Raw genomic sequence first — 20,353 nt, forward strand, 5'->3', positions numbered from 1 at the left:
ATCTAGACCGCTTAGTGGAAGAAAACAGAGATTTACTGTTTTGTGAAAATGTTATTGTAAAATGAAGGGAAAATAAAAAGAAGTGAGGAATAAAAGAGAAGGAAAACCAGAGAGAAAGTCAAAAGAGGAAAGAAAAGATACAGATTGAAGGAAAAAGTAAAAGAAAACAAGAGGTAGGGAAAAGGAAAAAAATCTAAAAAGAGAAAGGAAGACAAAGAAAGAAAATTAAAGGAGTGATGGAAATGGAGAAAAGGGAAACCAAAAAAGAGGTAAAAATTAAAGGAAGAAATAAAAGGAAAAAAAGGGAGAAAAGAGAGGGGAGAGAAGGAAAAGGAGAAAGAGAAAAGAAGGAAGATAAAAATAAGAGAGATAAAAGAATGAAAGAAGAAAATTAAAAAGAAGAAAGGACAAAAATAAGATGGAGAAAAAATAGATGGAAGTAAAAGAAGGAAAGAATGAATGTATAAAGAAGAAATGAGAGATTAAAGGAGATAAGAAGAAAAGGAAGAAGAAAAATGAGAGAGGACAGGAAAAAGGAGTGGTGGAAAGAAAATAAATTAAAAGGTGTGGGGAGGGATCCCTGGGTGGCGCAGCGGTTTGGCGCCTGCCTTTGGCCCAGGGCGCGATCCTGGAGACCCAGGATCGAATCCCACATCAGGCTCCCGGTACATGGAGCCTGCTTCTCCCTCTGCCTATGTCTCTGCCTCTCTCTCTCTCTCTCTCTCTCTCTCTCTCTGACTATCATAAATAAATAATAAAAAAAATTAAGCTGCTCTTTCTTTAAAAAAAAAAAAGGTGTGGGGAGAGGAGGATAATGAATAAAGAAAGCTCCAATGGTGAAAAAAAGAAAGAAACCCTGAGAGACTAGGGCAATAATAAATAATAAATGCTCTCTTTGCTTGTTGAGAACTCTAACATGAGTTTCATGGAAAATTACACATTACAAGCCCTAGTTTTTTTCTGTCGCTTTTCCTATCCATTAAAGCTCTAGAATCATTAGTTCTACTGGAAGAACTGAGGTATGTAAGATAATATTTTTAAATACAATTGTTCATTTCTATTAAGTGTGATATAAACTTATTAAAATCTAAAACAAAGGAAAAGAATATTAAAACAAATAACCAATAAATCCATAGGACTCAAACATTCTTAACACTTTGCTGAATTTTTTCTGGACATTTGTTTTTCTAGTTTGTTAACCATAAATGTAGGCATTCAGTACACAAAATATTGAATATTCATGGTGATTTTTAAAAAGATTTTATTTATTTATTCATGAGAGACAGAGAGACAGGGGCAGAGACAGAGGCAGAAGGAGAAGCAGGCTCCATGCAGCGATTGGGACTCGATCCCAGGACTCCAGGATCATGGCCTAAGCCAAAGGCAGACACTTAACCTCTGAGCCACTCAGGCGTCCCCATGGTGATGTTTTTAAGTCATCTGCAAAGCTGCTTAATTACATATGTGTATTTACCACCTCTCATCACTAGTTACTCCAAAGAATTCCAATGCCAAATTCTGGTCCTGGCTTTTCCATTAACTCAATAATTTTGTCCTGTGTTTGGAGACTACTTCTGAGGGTTTCTCTCTAACTTAACTGGAGATCAAGTGCCCAAGGGAAGAATGAAGGAGACTTCAGATCCAAGAATCATCTAAGGAGTAAGAATAAATAGGACTTAATGGGGAAGGGTCAAGATAGTAAGAAAAAATTGAGAGCCAAGATATTTAATCTGGGTAAATCACACACACACACACACACACACACACACACACACACACACACACTTCTGTCTTTTCTTCCCATTAATAAAGTAAATTGACATTATCTCAAAGGGGCTCTACCACTTCCAACATTCTAGTATTCATGAAATCTTTATAGAAAAAAGAGTTTGAAAGGCCCGAGAAATGCAAAGGTAAAAAGAGTCTGGGCTTTTGCTAATAAGGAAATCCAGGAATCTTTAATGGGGGAACAGAAGACTAGCTGAGGACAAAGCACAATCCCAGGGCAGCACATTGACAAGTCCTTGAAACAGGCAGGACATTCCTCTACAGACTCAACAGCCTCGATGGTAATACTTTGCTAAGGGCAAAAGGCAATCTTAGCCCGACCCCAGGATCCTGTAAGTCTACTTTATTTTTTCCAATATTTTATTCATTCATGAGACACACACACACACACACACACACACAGAGAGAGAGAGAGAGAGAGAGAGAGAGAGAGAGAGAAACAGAGAGGCAAAGACACAGGCAGAGGGAGAAGCAGGCTCCATACAGGAAGGCCGATTTGATACTTGATCCTGGGACTCTGGGATCATGCCCTGAGCCAAAGACACATACTCAAACTGCTGAGCCACCCAGGCATCCCTCTGATCATCTTTAAAATAATATTGCTTGCCTAAGCTAGACAACTTGAGGTAACCCTCAGAGAAATTGCCACAATAGCTCATGTATAGACAATCTTCTTGTTATTCTATGGGGATAACAAGAGCCCATGAGTATATGATTATTTAAACAACCAAAGAATGGAATTCCCCAGCAATTGCATATACAACTAGCACTTTGAAAATTCTGTATGGCTGGGATGACAAAATTGTTCCCCTTTTTAAAGAAAGATATTTTATTTATTTATTTATTCATGAGAGATACAGAGAGAGAGAGGCAGAGACACAGGCAGAGGGAGAAGCAGGCTTCATGCAGGGAGCCCAATGTGGGATTCGATCCGGGGACTCCAGGATGATGCCCTGAGCTGAAGGCAGGCGCTAAACCACTAAGCCACCCAGGGATCCCCCAAAATTGCTCCTTTAGAGCCAGAGCATACCCTACCACATGGGGTTAAATATGGACTTAACGGAGATGACCACACTTTCTTTATGATTGGATAGGATGATACATTTAGGGATGCCCAACATTGTATGACTGTCTTCTAATGTGATCCCAATGGCTATGCCACTCTGATTCATGGTCACGGCTTTGATAGGCCATGGCTGGATAAGTCACTGTAATCTGGGCTTTGCCTGGATGCGCATATATATCATTACCATTACCAACCCAGCCAACCTTCCACATTTAAAACAGTGGACATGTTTTATGTTTCATTGTTATGATTGCCTAGCATCCATTTTTCTTCCCTCTTTGAGACCAGATGATGTTGTTTGGAACATGGAACCTCTTAATAAGTACATGGTCAAAGCCCTAAATGAGACTCAATGTAGAATGTCTCTATTAAATACTAAAGCAACACAAATGTGTTGAAGCATTTTTACAAAATGGAATGACATTAGATGTTTTAACTGTTACACAAGATAAAACATACGTTATCATTTAAAAATGCTGTATATACATTCCAGATGACCACAAAAATATTTCTGGGTTTCTATCTAACATAAATACTCAAATTGGTGCTTTAAGTGATCTTTCTCTAGCGATTGCTTTGAACTCCTGGACTAAAAGAAAATTACCAAAGTTCAGCTATCAAAGGTCTTCACTTTCTCATTATAATGTTAACCTTAATTTTCTTATTTCTGGTGTCTCCCTGCCTACTGAGACTCCTTCATTGCCATAATTTTCAGCTGAAAGATGATCCTGTCTACTCAAGAAGGTTCATGTGTTGTCCTCATTGGATTCAGCTGCCTTCTCCTTTTTATAATTCCCCAATATGTTCCCCAACTGACCAACATTGACCCATTGGTATGGACATCTCCACACCCCTACTCAGCAGGAGGAAGTTACAGAAAATGACACCTTCCACCTTCAACAACCTTAAAGATTTAAGGGTCAAAATGTTGGGGGGTGGGGAATGCCTGTGTGGCTCAGCGGTTGAGCGTCTGTCTTTGGCTCAGGGCATGATCCCGGGGTTCTGGGATCGAGTCCCACATCAGGCTCCCTGCGAGGAGCCTGCTTCTCCCTCTGCCTGTGTCTCTGCCTCTCTCTGTGGGTCTCTCATGAATAAATAAATAAAATATTTTAAAAAATTGTTCAGGGGGGAAGTGTTGGGGGAACAGAGGATTAGTTGAGGACAAAGCAGGATCCCAGCACAGTACGTTGACAAGTCCTTGAAACAGGCAGAGGGACATTCCTCTACAGACTCAACTGCCTTGATCGTAATACTTTGCTAAGGGCAAAAGTCAATTTTATCCCAACCCCCAGGATCCTGTAAGTCTACTTTAATACACAAAAATTCCTTTAGAAATTTCCTTTATCTCTAAACCCCAAAGATATGTGTTGGCAATCATTCTCCAAGCACATAGCCCACCATACATCTGAAGGGTCTCATTACTCAGGTTTTATTAGACGGTAATAAGTGACCTTTTCCAGGTCCTGGAAACCTTGCTTCCAAAATTCCTTAGAGACTACACTATCCTCAACCCCCCTCCCCAAATCCCATGTGTATAATCAGCCACTGCTCACAGACCCAGGGCAGCAGCTCTTTCTGCTTTAATAAAATCACCATCTTGCATCAAAGACATCTCAAGAATTCTTTCTTGGTTGTTGGCTCCGGACCTCACCCCACCAAACCTCACTTATATTCCAAAACTTCATCAATCTTGACCAAGAGTAACCTTTCAAATCTTTACTCTAATAAACCCATCACTCCCGCTTTCCCCGTATCACCAATCAGAATGTTTTTAAGCCATCTACAGCAACCATCCTTGGGCCTCCTTTTGAGTGGCACAAAAATAATTTCATTTATCCAAAGTAAGAGTGAGCATGTGGAGGCATATAAACTTGACTGAGGAGGCTGACTAATTTTGCAGGAAGAAGAGTAAACCTAGGGGTATTTTTGTGACCAAGGCTAGAGAAGAGTGTCTTTTTTTCTTCCTCTTCTTTTACTTCCTCCTCTTCCCCTACCCCTTCTCCTCTTCCTCTTCCTCCTTCTCTCCATCCCTCCCTCCCTTACCACCATCCTCTGCTCGCTTTCTTTCTTCTTTCTTTCTTTCTTTCTTTCTTTCTTTCTTTCTTTCTTTCTTTCTTTCTTTCCTTTCTTTCTTTCTTTCTTTCTTTCTTTCTTTCTTCTTCTTTCCTTCTTTCTTTCTTCTTTTTCCTTTCTTTATTTCAAGACTTTCTCATCTAGAAGTTCCCTACCTTATGCCCAAGAACTTGTGTCTGTTGTTATTTTAATCTCCATAAACTGCTGTTCCTTATTTGCTAACAATAACTCTGTCTAACCAAGAAAGTATCCCAAGTAGATGGACAGAAATGAAGTCCCAAGAAGTCTGTGGAGACCAACTTTATGTCAAATAGTTTTCAAATCTAGTGCCAAGATGTAATTATTAAGTTGTCAAAGAGACTTGTTTGGTTTACAGATTTATTTCTGAATATGAATGGAATTTAAAGAACTAAAATAAAAGCTTAGTGGAGACTGCATGGAACTGCCAGATTTTTCTGACAAATACTATTGCCACCTACTGCCTGAAATAATAATGCATCCTAGGGATTGCAAAAAAAAAAAAATACTGCTAAGTGATAAAATGTCAGACATTAATGGAATCTAAAGAAATGTTCTAGTCAAATTTTTTCATGAAGTAAAAATAGGGAAATTAGAGGAAGGGAGACAGAAAGGGATGAGGGGACAGGGTGGGAGGGTGGGAGAGACAGAGGGAGAGAAAGGAAAGGAAGGAGGGAAGAAAGGGGAAAGATAGGAAAGGAAGGAGAGGGAGGGAGGTGGGGGGTGGGACAGAGAAATAAAAGAAGGAAGAAATCTAGCCATAGAGTGGGGGTTGGTTAGACCAAAATTAAATAGCGAATTAATGAAAGAACTTAAACTAAAAGCTTTTATGCTCGATTCCTGGGCTGAAACTATCACAGTACACCCCCACTCTATTCCCACCAGCAGTTTGCAGAAATCCTCACAAAATATTAGAGTTGAAAGCACTTATAGGTGTATCTTATGAACCTCCCTCCAGTGTAAGGACTATATCTATAAAATCTCTACATAGCCATGGGACTACACATCCAAGTCCACCCTCTACCTATATAAGAATTGCCCTGACGCTGGGCAGCATCCTTGCTTCTTTCCTGTTGTTCCAGAAAAGATCTTCCCCAGATCTTTACTTTATATCTGCAGCTAAGAAAAAAACCCAAATAACCAGAACATAGGAGTACACATTGAGGAGAGAGAAGAAAGAGTGTTTTGAAAACTTCCATGTACCCTCAACGTGTCTTCTTTTCTTTTCACTAGCCCCCCTCACCCAGTGCCATGCCCAATAGAGCTCTAAGCCTAGGACCAGCCATTAAGGCACTTACCAGCATTGTCAGGCTGCATGATGGCCATGACAAAGGTATGAGGAAAGAGCATGGCTGCGCTCTTCCTCATGCCCTGAAGCTTCACTGTGTTGCCCTGGAATATGACTCCATGCACGTCAGTCTCTGTGCCCAAACCAAGCAAATGCCAGGCCACTGTGTCACCCTTGCACATGTCCAGGCTGGGCAGGTTAGAGAACAGAAACCCATTAATGGCTGGAAAACAAAAACACAAGACATAACACGAAGATGAGATCAGACTACTCAGGCACTGACCAGAAGCATAGCATCATCTCTGTACTATGGTTTCCAACAACTTGAAATTTCTGGGTTACATTAAACTCTTATGCCTTCTTCTCTAAACCAATTTAGTTGTCCTTATGAAGATATGCCTCTTTGGAATGAGGGTCCAACTTGTCTTTCTGACCTCCCCTCCTGCCCCTCCTCTACCACACTTCAAATTCTTGTAAAACTGAACTACTTTCCACTACCACAACTCCTTCACATATACACATACACAAGGATACCAGCCTCTACTAATTCCACTCTCCTGAAACTCTCCTCCCTTAGCTTCTATAGCACCACACTTTCTTGGTTCTCTTACATTCTCTCTGATTGTTCCTCCTTCATCTTGTTCTTTTTCTCCATTCCTCCATAAATTACTGGAGTCCCCCCAAATTTCCATATTCATCTTTCAATCTGTCTCTTTTTCTTCACTTCACTGTTACTGCCTAGGTTCTGGCCCTCACCATTTCTGGTCTGAACTTCTGCAAAAACCTTCACTCTGGCACCCCTGCTTGCAGTCTATGCCTCCTCACACACAGGTACACAACACTGTTGTGAGTTCTTTTTGTTTCTGCATCCCCATAGCCTTAAACATGCTAGATGTCTACAAAACATATATTGAGTTTTCACATGCTGTTCTTTCTGCCTAGAATACATTTTTCCTCCAGTCTTTCTACAGAAAACTACTACTCATCCATCATGCTCCAGCTCAAATGTCACCTCCCATGTGCAGTTATCTCTTTCTCTCTCTCTCTCTCTCCCTTCCTCTCCTCCCTCTCTTTCTCTTTCTCTCTCTCTCATTTCCATGAAACATCCCCCACACATACACAAAATTCTTCCATATCACTTACCACAGAGTCAAATGATTTACTTAAAAGTCCATCTCCCACACTAGATTGCCCTAGCAGGACAATATCAGTATGACTGCCAAATCACCTGGCATGTATGCTTGTACTACTCAGGTGCTCCATTAAGTTTAAAACTGAAATGAACTTGGTTTGCAGGATTGGTTTCCCAGCTGATATAACTTACTGGTGATGAGAACCAAGAGATGGAGTCATAAGACAACACATTCATGACTCCCTCCCATCCTCCACACTCCTCTTGAAAATACAGGGAGACCTGATTAAAGCTGACCCCTTTTCAATGTCCCCACACCCACTAGAAATATCTTTAATAAGTAGCCCTGTTTGGTAATTCCCCAAAATGCTTATGAGAACATTGCTAATCTGATTCTGCTTCCTTTGCCTGTAATGTTTAATTGCAAACCTATTTAGCCTTTGAGCCCTAGCTCAAGCTCTCTCTTCTTCCAGGAATCCTTTAATTCGATTGTTCCTCATTAATGTTCTCCTCCTATGAACTCCATATCACTTGAAAGCTGTTTCACACAATTAAACATTTAATTATAGTTGATCTTGGATTGTTCTATAATTATTTTATGTGTGTTAATAGTCTCATTTCATGGCAAAATGCTGGGAGCTCTTTGCAAACTGGGGACCATGTCTTCCCATTCACTCACTCACCCATCCACCTACATGTCTACTCATTAATTTGTTAGTTCACTTGTTCAATAAACATTTGCTATTTATTAGAAAGTGTAGACAATACAGAAATAAGCAATAAACAGTACTCACCTTTAAGGAGACTACACTCTAGCAGAAGTAAAAAACCATGCAACAAATAACTATATAGAACATGCTATTAAAATAGTCTGATAAATTGCAACAGTGGTTCAGATGAGGGTGTCATCATCCTGGGGTTGGGTGACAAAGAATGGTTACATGGATGAAGTAGCTTTTGAGTAGGATGTTAGAGAATGAAAATAATTTCAACAGGCTAAGGGCAAAAATGTAAGGAGAGGCCTTGCTTTTTATTTTATTTACTTATGTTTTTTAAATTTTTAAAATATTATTTTAATTCAAGTTGCCAACATATAGTATAACACCCAGTGCTCATCACATCACATGAGGAGAGGCATTTCAACTAAAGGGCAAAACATTGTAAAGGCATGAAGTCAGAAAAGTACAAGATATATCTATATAAGAGAAAAATAGCCTCATTTGGATGGAGTATGGAGTTGGGGAGCAAGGGTAGTGGTCAATAAGGAAGAAGGAGATAAGACAGGAAAGGTATCATTCCAGCTTTCTCTCCTCACTTTCTAGTGGATTCCTTGTCTGCAATCATTTCGCAGCACATTTTTCCAGTGTCCCCCATTCTGTGTAACACAGGACACAGCACAACCAGGTGTTAAATATAAGATCTGTTGCCTTAGATTTATTTTATTTTTTTTAATTTTTATTTACTTAGGATAGTCACAGAGAGAGAGAGAGAGGGACAGAGACACAGGCAGAGGGAGAAGCAGGCTCCATGCAACAGGAGCCTGATGTGGGATTCGATCCCGGGTCTCCAGGATCGGGCCCTGGGCCAAAGGCAGGCGCCAAACCGCTGCGCCACCCAGGGATCCCTGTTGCCTTAGATTTAATTCTTCAATCTAGCTCATGTCTTGGGTAGAGCTAACCAATTGGATCAGTTCTTTCAAGGATGGAACATGATTAACATTAGGTTAGATTTTTACTTGTAACCTCCCAACTGCAGCTGGGGGGAAAAGCCTTCCCATACCATGCATCTGATTGGAATCTTGGAAACCCTTGACATCCTCTGAGAGCAGTCGAGAATCCAACATAGCAGCTGCTTGATTGGCATTGCTGTACCAGCTCTTGTTCTCATCCAACACAGTAAAAAGGAGAAAAAATTCCTTATCCACTCCTTTCTGTAGATCCATGGAAGAGAACATAGGAAAGAATGACAATGGTTTCAGCAGTTGTGGGCTGTGCAAATCCAGACCCAATGAGCTCTGATTCTTTCCTATTTATTTTTCCAGACACAGAAACAAGCCCATACCTCCTTCCTAGAGTTGTAGTTGTTGCTAGGCAGTTTTTCCTCGGCTGATTTCAAATTGAAGGTGGGTGAAAGAGGTCAGAACTATGTGACAAGACGAGAGAGGAGGAATGCATGAAAGGGGACAGGGAAGAAGCACAAGGTGGGGATTATGGAGAAGTACAGAGAGTGATAGAAGAGACCTTAGAGTTAGCTGGGGAAAGGAGTGGGGAAATGTGGCTAGCAGATCAGGAAAGGACTCTATATGGAGGGGATTAGAAAATAAAAGAAAGGATGTGTAACTGCTATTGATATATTATGCAATTGCTATTAATATATTATTTTATTATTATTTTCATTATTATTACTTCTAACTTTTACTGAGTGTTTACTATGCAATCTAGACACTATGATAAACACTTCATATGGATTATTTTAATTAATCATCATAGAAACCCAAGATACTTCTTTCATTGTTAACCCTTTACTACAGATGAAGAAACTGAGGCAAAGAGAGCTTAAGCAACCTGCCCAGGGTTATACAGCTAGAAATGGTGAGCTGTACATGAAAGAATACAGACCAATATTAAAAGAGATTTAAGAATATAATCTCAAGTGTTAGGGGGCATTGAGGTTTTTTTTTTTAAGAGATGATGAGAAGATACAAAATAGAAAGGAATGGAGACTAAGATATTTATGAGTGAAAGAATAGTATGCAAAATAGCATGAGATCACCAACTGTTAATTTCTGATGAAATACCTTGGTTATTTTTTTCTGTTCCCACATCTCTTGAACCCAGTTCCATTTTCAACTCCTATTTAGTAACATAGCCTTCTCTTCCTCCCAGCAGGCTTTCCAGCTAAAAACCTTTGTAATAACCTGTTTGCCATCTGCATCCAAGGCACCCGCCCTGCACACCAACAGGGGGCCCACCAGACCCGAATTTGTATCTCTTATGGGATCTGCAGCAGAGAAGTACATCCAGGTGAGACAGGCTGGATCCTGAGCAGCAGGGCCAGCATGGGAGGGGACTGTCCAGCGGTATGTTACTTTCTCAAAGGGCCTAGCCACCAAGCCAGTGTAGGATGAGCCTGCAGGGGGAAAACATAGGACTTGTCACATTAGCTAGAATGAGAATCATCAGTTCCTAACTATGAGGTACATTGATAAACTACAAGGCATTTGGAGCAACAGCAGTATCCAATACAGAATATTAAAAAGTATCCCAGAATACGAGTGAAGACATCTAGGTGGTTCAGGGGTTGAGCATCTGACTTTGGCTTGGTTGTGATTCCAAGGTCCTGGGATCAAGGCCTGCATTGGGCTCCACACGGGAAGCCTGCTCCAACTTTTCCTATGCCTCTGCCTGTCTCTATGCATCTCTCATGAACAAATAAATAAAGTCTTTAAAAACGTAAACTTCCCAGGTTTCAGTTTTCTAAGCTCATAGCACCTAAGGATTAAAAGGGAGCCTCGGTGCCCATCGAAAGATGAATGGATAAAGAAGATGTGGTTTATGTATACAATGGAATATTACTCAGCCATTAGAAACGACAAATACCCACCATTTGCTTCAACGTGGATGGAACTGGAGGGTATTATGCTGAGTGAAGTAAGTCAATCGGAGAAGGACAAACAGTGTATGTTCTCACTCATTTGGGGAATATGAATAATAGTGAAGGGGAATATAAGGGAAGGGAGAAGAAATGTGTGGGAGATATAAGAAAGGGACACAGAACATAAAGACTTCTAACTCTGGGAAATGAACTAGGGGTGGTGGAAGGGGAGGAGGGCGGGGGGTGGGGGTGAATGGGTGACGGGCACGGAGGGGGACACTTGACGGGATGAGCACTGGGTGTTATTCTGTATGTTGGTAAATTGAACACCAATAAAAATTAATTTATAAAAAAAAAGGGCCTTTAAAACTTATTTGTAGAGGGAGGGGCAAGATGGCGGAAGAGTAGGATCCCCAAGTCACCTGTCCCCACCAGAGTAACTAGATAACCTTCAAATCACCCTGAAAATCTACGAATTCGGCCTGAGATTTAAAGAGAGAACAGCTGGAATGCTACAGTGAGAAGAGATCATGCTTCTATCAAGGTAGGAAGACGGGGGAAAAAAAGAAATAAACAAAAGGCATCCAAGGGGGAGTTGTGCCACGAGGAGCCGGGCTGAGGCCGGGGCGAGTGCCCACAGGACAGGAAAGCCCCGTCCCGGAGAAGCAGGATCTGCACCAATCTTCCCGGGCGGAAAGGCGCCCGCAGGGAGTTAGAGCAGGACCCCAGGAGGGCGGGGATGCCCTCGGGCTCCCTGGGACACTAACAGACACCTGCGCCCCGGGGAAAGCGCCGAGCTCCCTAAAGGGCTGCAGCGCTCACGGCGGTACCCGGGAGCAGCTCCACGCGGGAGGGGCTTTGCGATCCCCGGAGCAGCTCGGAAGGGGCTCAAGCGGAGGCTTGAGGAAGGGGGCCACGTGGCCACCAGAGCAACTTGGTGGGGCTCAGGCGGCACCTCGGCAGAGAGAGGGCTGCATAGCTGGGAGCACGAATCCAACAGCACACACCGGGAGCACAGGACGCCAGGGACACAGCTCAGGATCCAGCCTCCCCCGGGACAGGCAGAGGCTAAGAGGGCACAGAACAGCAAGGACACTCCTGCCCCAGCTGAGCAGATCAGCGGACACACCCCCGGAGCATCCAGGCCCCTGCAGACTGAGAGCTCCCTAGTTGCTGCAGGAGCTGAATCCAGGGCTCCAGGGCTGGCCGCCTCCACTGTGGTTGTTCCTCCTGGGGCCTCACGGTAAACAAGCCCACTGACCCTCACAGTGGCCTCACCGGATAAGCAGTTTAAACATCACTCACTGAACCCTGCAATAGGCAGGGGGCTGAGCAGCAACCCCAAGTGCTAACACCTGAAAATCAGCACAACAGGCCACTCTCCCAGAAGACCAGTTAAATGGATAGGGGAAAACAAATTATTGACCAAGCAGCACTGGAAAGTTCCAGGGGAAGTCAAGGGACTTACAGTATACAGAATCAGAGGATACTCCACCTTGTTTTATTTTTGTTTTTTGTTTTTGTTTTTTGGTTTTTGCTTTTTCATTTCTGTTTGCTTCCCCCCTTTTTTCTTTTTCTTTTTTCTCTTTTTCTTCTCTTTTTTTCTTTTTCTCTTTATACTTCCTTTTATCTTTTTATCTTTTTCTTTCCTTCTTTCCCTTCTCTCTTTTTCTCCTTTTCCCAATACAACTTGTTTTTGGCCACTCTGCACTGAGCAAAATGACTAGAGGGAAAAACTCACCTCAAAAGAAAGAATAAGAAACAGTTCTCTCTCCCACAGAGTTACAAAATCTGGATTAAAATTCAATGTCAGAAAGCCAAGTCAGAAGTACTATTATAAAGCTACCGGTGGCTCTAGAAAAAAGCATAAAGGAATCAAGAGACTTCATGACTGCAGAATTTAGATCTAATCAGGCAGAAATTAAAAATCAATTGAATAAAATGCAATCCAAACTAGAAGTCCTAACGACGAGGGTTAACGAGGTGGAAGAACGAGTGAGTGACATAGAAGACAAGTTGATGGCAAACAGGGAAACTGAGGAAGAAGACACAATTAAAAGACCATGAAGATAGATTAAGGGAAATAAGTGACAGACTGAGTAAGAAAAACCTACATTTAATCGGGGTTCCCGAGGGTGCCGAAAGGGACAGAGGTCCAGAATATGTATTTGAACAAATCATAGCTGAAAACTTCCCTAACCTGAGAAGGGAAACAGGCATTCAGATCCAGGAAAAAGAGAGATCCCCCCCTAAAATCAATAGAAACCGTTCAACACCTCGACATTTAATAGTGAAGCTTGCAAATTCCAAAGATAAAGAGAAGATCCTTAAAGCAGCAAGAGACAAGAGATCGCTAACTCATATGGGGAGAAATATCAGACTAACAGCAGACTTCTCCACAGAGACCTGGCAGGCCAGAAAGGGCTGGCAGGATATATTCAGGGTCCTAAATGAGAAAAACATGCAACCAAGAATACTTTATCCAGCAAGGCTCTTATTCAGAATGGAAGGAGAGATAAAGAGCTTCCAAGACAGGCAGGAACTAAAAGAATATGTGACCTTCAAACCAGCTCTGCAAGAAATTTTAAGGGGGACTCTTAAAATTTCCCCCTAAGAAGAAGTCCAATGGGATAATGCACAAAAACAGGGACTGAATAGATATCATGATGACACTAAACTCATATCTTTCAATAGTAACACTGAACATGAATGGGCTTAATGACCCCATCAAAAAGCACAGGGTGTCAGACTGGATAAAAAAGCAGGACCCGTCTATTTGCTGTCTACAAGAGACTCATCTTAGACAGAAGGACACCTCCAGCATGAAAATAAAAGGTTGGAAAACCATTTACCATTCAAATGGTCCTCAAAAGAAAGCAGGGGTAGCCATCCTTATATCAGATAAACTAAATATACCCTGAAGACTGTAGTGAGAGATGAAGAGGGACACTATATCACACTTTAAAGGATCTATCCAAGAAGAGGACTTAACAATCATCAATATAGATGCCCCGAATGCAGGAGCTGCCAAATATATCAATCAATTAATAACCAAAGTGAAGAAATACTTAGATAATAATACACTTATACTTGGTGACTTCAATCTAGCGCTTTCTACACTCGATAGGTCTTCTAAGCACAACATCTCCAAAGAAACAAGAGCTTTAAATGATACACTGGACCAGATGGATTTCACAGATATCTACAGAACTTTACATCCAAACTCAACTGAATATACATTCTTCTCAAGTGCACATGGAACTTTCTCCAGAATAGACCACATACTGGGTCACAAATCAGGTCTCAACAGATACCAAAACATTGGGATCGTCCCCTGAGTATTCTCAGACCATAATGCCTTGAAATTAGAACTAAATCACAACAAGAAGTTTGGAAGGACATCAAACACGTGGAGGTTAAGGACCACCTTGCTAAAAGATGCAAGGGTCAACCAGGAAATTAAGAAAGAATTAAAAAGATTCATGTTAACTAATAAGAATGAAGATACAACCATTCAAAACCTTTGGGATACAGCAAAAGCAGTCCTGAGAGGGAAACACATCGTAGTACAAGCATCCATCCAAAAAATTGGAAGAACTCAAATATAAAAGCTAAACTTACACCTAAAGGAGCTAGAGAAAAAACAGCAAATAGATCCTACACCCAACAGAAGAAGAGAGTTAATAAAGATTCAAGGAGAACTCAATGAAATCGAGACCAGAAGAACTGTGGAGCAGATCAACAAAACAAGGAGTTGGTTCTTTGAAAGAGTTAATAAGATAGATCAACCATTAGCCAGCCTTATTAAAAATAAGAGAGAGAAGACTCAAATTAATAAAATCATGAATGAGAAAGGAGAGATCACTACCAACCCCAAGGAAATACAAATGATTTTAAAAACATATTATGAACACCTATACACCAATAAATTAGGCAATCTATAAGAAATGGACGCAGTTCTGGAAAGCCAAAAACTACCAAAACTGGAACAGGAAGAAATAGAGAACCTGAACAGGCCAATAACCAGGGAGGAAATTGAAGCAGTCATCAAAAACCTCCCAAGACACAAAAGTCCAGGACCAGATGGCTTCCCAGGGGAATTCTATCAAACGTTTAAAGAAGAAACCATACCTATTCTACTAAAGCTGCTGGAAAGATAGAAAGAGATAGAGTACTTCCAAATTTGTTCTATGAGGCCAGCATCACCTTAATTCCAAAAGCAGACAAAGACCCCACCAAAAAGGAGAATTATAGACCAACATCCCTGATGAACATGTTTGCAAAAGTTCTCAACAAGATACTAGCCAATAGGATGCAAAATACATTAAGAAAATTATTCACCATGACCAAGTAGGATTTATTCCCGGGACGCAAGGCTGGTTCAACACTCGTAAAACAATCAATGTGATTCATCATTTCAGCAAGAGAAAAAACAAGAACCATATGAACCTCTCATTAGATGCAGAGAAAGCATTTGACAAAAGACAGCATCCATTCCTGATCAAAACTCTTCAGAGTCTAGGGATAGAGGGAACATTCATCAACATCTTAAAAGTCATCTACGAAAAGCTTACAGCAAATATAATTCTCAGTGGGGAAGCACTGGGAGCCTTTCCCCTAAGATCAGGAACAAGACAGGGATGTCCACTCTCACCACTGCTATTCAACAGAGTACTAGAAGTCCTAGCCTCAGCAATCAGACAACAAAAAGACATTGAAGGCATTCAAATTGGCAAAGAAGAAGTCAAACTCTCCCTCTTCGCAGATGACATGATACTCTACGTAGAAAACCCAAAAGCCTCCACCCCAAGATTGCTAGAACTCATACAGCAATTTGGCTGTGTGGCAGGATACAATATCAATGCCCAGAAGTCAGTGGCATTTCTATACACTAACAATGAGACTGAAGAAAGAAAATGAAGGAATCAAGCCCATTTACAATGGCACCCAAAAGCATAAGATACCTGGAAATAAACCTAACCAAAGAGGTAAAGGTTCTATACCCTAAAAACTGTAGAACAGTTCTGAAAGTAATTGAGGAAGACAGAAAGAGATGGGAAAATATTCCATGCTCATGGATTGGCAGAATTAATATTGTGAAAATGTCAATGTTACCCAGGGCAATTTACACGTTTAATGCAATCTCTATCAAAATACTATGGGCTTTCTTCAGAGCATTGCAACAAATTATTTTAAGTTTTGTGTGGAATCAGAAAAGACCCCGAATAGCCAGGGGAATTTTAAAAAAGAAAACCATATCTGGGGGCATCACAATGTCAGATTTCAGGTTGTACTACAAAGCTGTGGTCATCAAGACAGCATGGTATTGGCACAAAAACAGACACCTAGATCAATGGAACAGAATAGAGAATCCAGAAATGCACCCTCAACTTTATGGTCAACTAATATTTGACAAAGGAGGAAAGACTATCCACCGGAAGAAAGACAGTCTCTTCAATAAATGGTGCTGGGAAAATTGGACATCCACATGCAGAAAAATGAAACTAGACCACTCTCTTTCACCATACACAAGGATAAACTCAAAATGGATGAAAGATCTAAATGTGAGACAAGATTGGATCAAAATCCTAGAGGAGAACACAGGCAACACCCTTTTTGAACTCAGCCACTGCAACTTCTTGCAAGATACATCCACAATGGCAAAAGAAACAAAAGCAAAAATGAACTATTGGGACTTCATCAAGATAAGAAGCTTTTGCACAGCAAAGGATACAGTCAACAAAACTCAAAGACAACCTACAGAATGGGAGAAGATATTTGCAAATAACATATCAGATAAAGGGCTAGTTTCCAAGATCTATAAAGAACTTATTAAAGTCAACACCAAAGAAACAAACAATCCAATCATGAAATGGGCAAAAGACATGAAGAGAAATCTCACAGAGGAAGACATAGACATGGCCAACATGCACATGAGAAAATGCTCTGCATCACTTGCCATCAGGGAAATAGATATCAAAACCACAATGAGATACCACCTCACACCAGTGAGAATGGGGAAAATTAACAAGGCAAGAAACCACAAATGTTGGAGAGGATGCGGAGAAAAGGGAACCCTCTTACACTGTTGGTAGGTTGTGAACTGGTGCAGCTACTCTGGAATACTATGTGGAGGTTCCTCAAAGAGTTAAAAGGAGACCTGCCCTACGACCCAGCAATTGCACTTTTGGGGATTTACCCCAAATATAAAGATGCAAATGAAACCGCAGGACACCTGCACCCCGATGTTTCTAGCAGCAATGTCCACTATAGCTACACTGTGGAAGGAGCCTTGGTGTCCATCAAAAGATGAATGGATAAAGAAGATGTGGTTTATGTATACAATGGAATATCACTCAGCCATTAGAATTGACAAATACCCACCATTTGCTTCAACATGGATGGAACTGGAGGGTATTATGCTGAGTGAAATGAGTCAATTGGAGAAGGACAAACATTATATGGTCTCATTCGTTTGGGGAATATAAATAATGGTAAAAGGGAATAGAAGGGAAGGGAGAAGAAATGGGTAGGAAATATCAGAAAGGGAGACAGAACATGGAAGCCTCCTAACTCTGGGAACGAACTAAGGGTGGTGGAACGTGAGGCGAGCGGGGGGTGGGGGTGACTGGGTGGCGGGCACTGGGTGTTATTCTGTATGTTGGCAAATTGAACACCAATAAAAAATAAATTTATTTTTTAAAAAAACTTATTTGTATTACTTCTCACTTGAAAACATATTCCTGATTACTGTTTAAAATGTACAGAGAGGGGCAACCATTGGCTCAGCGTTTTTGCGCTGCCTTCAGCCCAGGGCCTGATCCTGGAGACCTGGGATCAAGTCCCACGTCGGGCGCCCTGCATGGAGCCTGCTTCTCCCTCTGCCTGTGTCTCTGCCTCTCTCCCTCTTAAAAAAAAAGAAAAACAGAAGCACTAAGGTTGAAATTCCTTAAATAGACACAAGCTATGTCAAGAGATGCATAGAAATTATATTTAAAAAATTTAAAGCTAGTCGTAAAATTTCTGGGTTATAAGGTGGTTCCTTTTTTCACTTTTTGAGGAACCTCATACTATTTTCCATAATGCCTACACCAGTTTTCATTCACACTAGAGGGAAAGAGGGTTCCACATTCTCCATATTCTTGCCAACACCTGTTGTTTCTTGGTTGCTAATTTTAGCCATTCTGACAGGTATGAAATGATATCTCATTGTAGTTTGATTTGTATTTCTCTGATGAAGAGTGATGATGAGCATCTTTTCATGTCTCTGTTGGCTGTCCAGATGTCTTATTTGGAGAAATATCTGTTCATGTTTATTGCCCATTTCTTAACTGGATTATTTATTTTTTGGTGTTGAGTTGTGTAAACTGTATATATTTGGGATACTAACCCTAAGGGCTATATATGAAAAAACCCACAGTGAACATCATACTCCATGGGGAAAAACTGAAAGCTTTACACACAAAGTCAGAAAGAAGATAAACATATCCATTCTCAGTACTTTCATTTAACATAGTACTGGAAGTTCTAGTCACAGCAACTAGACTACAAAAGGAAATAAAAAGTATGCAAGTTGGTAAAGAAGAAGTAAAACTTTTTCTATTGCAGATGACATACTATAGCAATATTTATATTTATATTGCAATACATATAACACCAACATCTACCGGAACTGATCAATTAATTGAGTAATCATAGGATGCAAAATCAATGTGAAGAATTCTAATGCATCTTTATACACTAATAATTAAGCAGCAGAAACAGAAATTAAGAAAATAATCCCATTTATAGTTGCACCAAAAATAATAAGAACCTAGAAATAAGCCTAACCAAAGAGGTGAAAAAACTGTTCTCCAAAAAGTATAAAAAACAAATGAAAGAAATTGAAGATGACACAAAAAAATGGAAAGACATTCCATGCTCATAGATTGGAAGAACAAATATCATTAAAAGTCAATAAGGACTGCACCTGGGTGGCTCAGCTGGCTAAACATCTGACTTTGGCTCAGGGCATGATCTCAGGGTCTTGGGATTGAGCCCCATGCCAGGCTCCTTGCTCAGTGGGGAGTCTTCTTGTCCCTCTGCTCCTCCCCCACTCATGCTCTCTCTTTCTTTCAAATAAATAAATAAAATTTTTTAAATGGTACAACTTAAAAAAATAACATAAAATGTCAATCATCATATATTTAAATATATTTAAAGAATGTGTCTCTTATTGAGCCCAGTTCTGCTTCATCTGCTTCATTATATCATGCATTCATTTAATAACATCCATGCAGGACAATCAATTCTGTTTCCTCTCTCATTCCTCCCTTATTTATTTTTCCTCTAGAGCTACCTGTTATTACCTGCAGCTCACATTAGTTGGAAACCCTGCTTGCTCACCATCATTGTAAACAGTTCCCTCGTAGTCTTTTTCATAGAAGACTCCATGAGGCTGTATGCTGAATGGCTGGGAAGCGCGGTTGTAAAAGATCACCTGGATGGTGTCACCCACCTCAGCCCGGATCACTGGCCCTGCAAGATAGGAAGGAGAGACAATGGAAATAAAAACAGGGATGACCAGGGAGGATGGAAACAAAATAGGAAGGAGGGGAAGAAAGGGGAAGATAAAAAGATAAAGAAACCCTCTCTTTGCAATAATAATAATCCCTTCCAAGTGTATTACAATTTATGTTCATAAAAAGCACCTTAAAATCCATTATCTCATTTTGATCTTCAAACATCATACACAGGGCAGGAGATATTTTCATTTTACAAATAAGGAAACTGCAGCTCAGAGAAGTGGAACTAATTTTTCCAAATTCAAATAGCTGGTTGGGAACAGAATCAGGACATAAATCCAGGGCTTTCTCCCACCTCACTCTCAGGTTCAATCCCATTTCCCCTACATTTTTTTCTCCTCTCCCCATAGCTACATTTTCTGATAGGATCCACCTAAATATCTGATCTTGCCTCAATCTTAAATCAATTCTGAACACATAAAATTATTACGTCTATATACAGCTCCTGAACTTGGTAGTTGAGCCGTGATTCCTGGAGTTATCTTTGTTCCACAACTCAGCACTTCTGACCTATTTTGGGTCACCTTTGAAATTAACCAGAAATATTTAGACAATACAATACCCTGAGCATTTATGCTGACCCAAATCCTACTTCAGTTTTTTGGCATGTTTTCTACTCAATTTCCATACCTAATGCTCCACCTCTGATCCAAAAAGCAAATGAAAATGAAAACATAGCATAGCAAAACATGAGATGTCATAGAAAATGTGTTAAGGGAGACATTTATAGCTATTAATATTCACATTAAAAAAGATCTCAATCAATAACCTAACTTTAGGACTTAAGGAATTAGGAAAAGAAATACAAAGTAAACCCATAAATAGAAGGA

The 20,353-nt window shown here is 40.5% G+C and overlaps 1 protein-coding gene across 6 annotated transcripts in view; it reads right to left on the reverse strand.

Moving 5' to 3' along the window:
* Nucleotides 1-20,353, reverse strand: part of HEPH (hephaestin) — a 95,448-nt gene that overhangs the window by 48,924 nt on the left and 26,171 nt on the right. For 2 of the 6 annotated variants that reach the window (XM_055338424.1, XM_055338423.1), the window contains exons 8-11: nt 19,345-19,476; nt 10,283-10,494; nt 9,145-9,295; nt 6,244-6,456 (exon numbers count right to left, since the gene is read on the reverse strand). In XM_055338424.1, coding sequence (XP_055194399.1) covers nt 6,244-6,456; nt 9,145-9,295; nt 10,283-10,494; nt 19,345-19,476 — 708 coding nt within the window. The remainder of the gene's footprint in view (nt 1-6,243; nt 6,457-9,144; nt 9,296-10,282; nt 10,495-19,344; nt 19,477-20,353) is intronic. The other 4 variants (XM_055338426.1, XM_055338425.1, XM_055338421.1 and 1 more) reach the window with 3 other exon arrangements.

The sequence above is a fragment of the Nyctereutes procyonoides genome, unplaced genomic scaffold (assembly GCF_905146905.1).
Source record: "Nyctereutes procyonoides isolate TBG_1078 unplaced genomic scaffold, NYPRO_anot_genome, whole genome shotgun sequence".
Classification (NCBI taxonomy): Eukaryota; Metazoa; Chordata; class Mammalia; order Carnivora; family Canidae; genus Nyctereutes; species Nyctereutes procyonoides.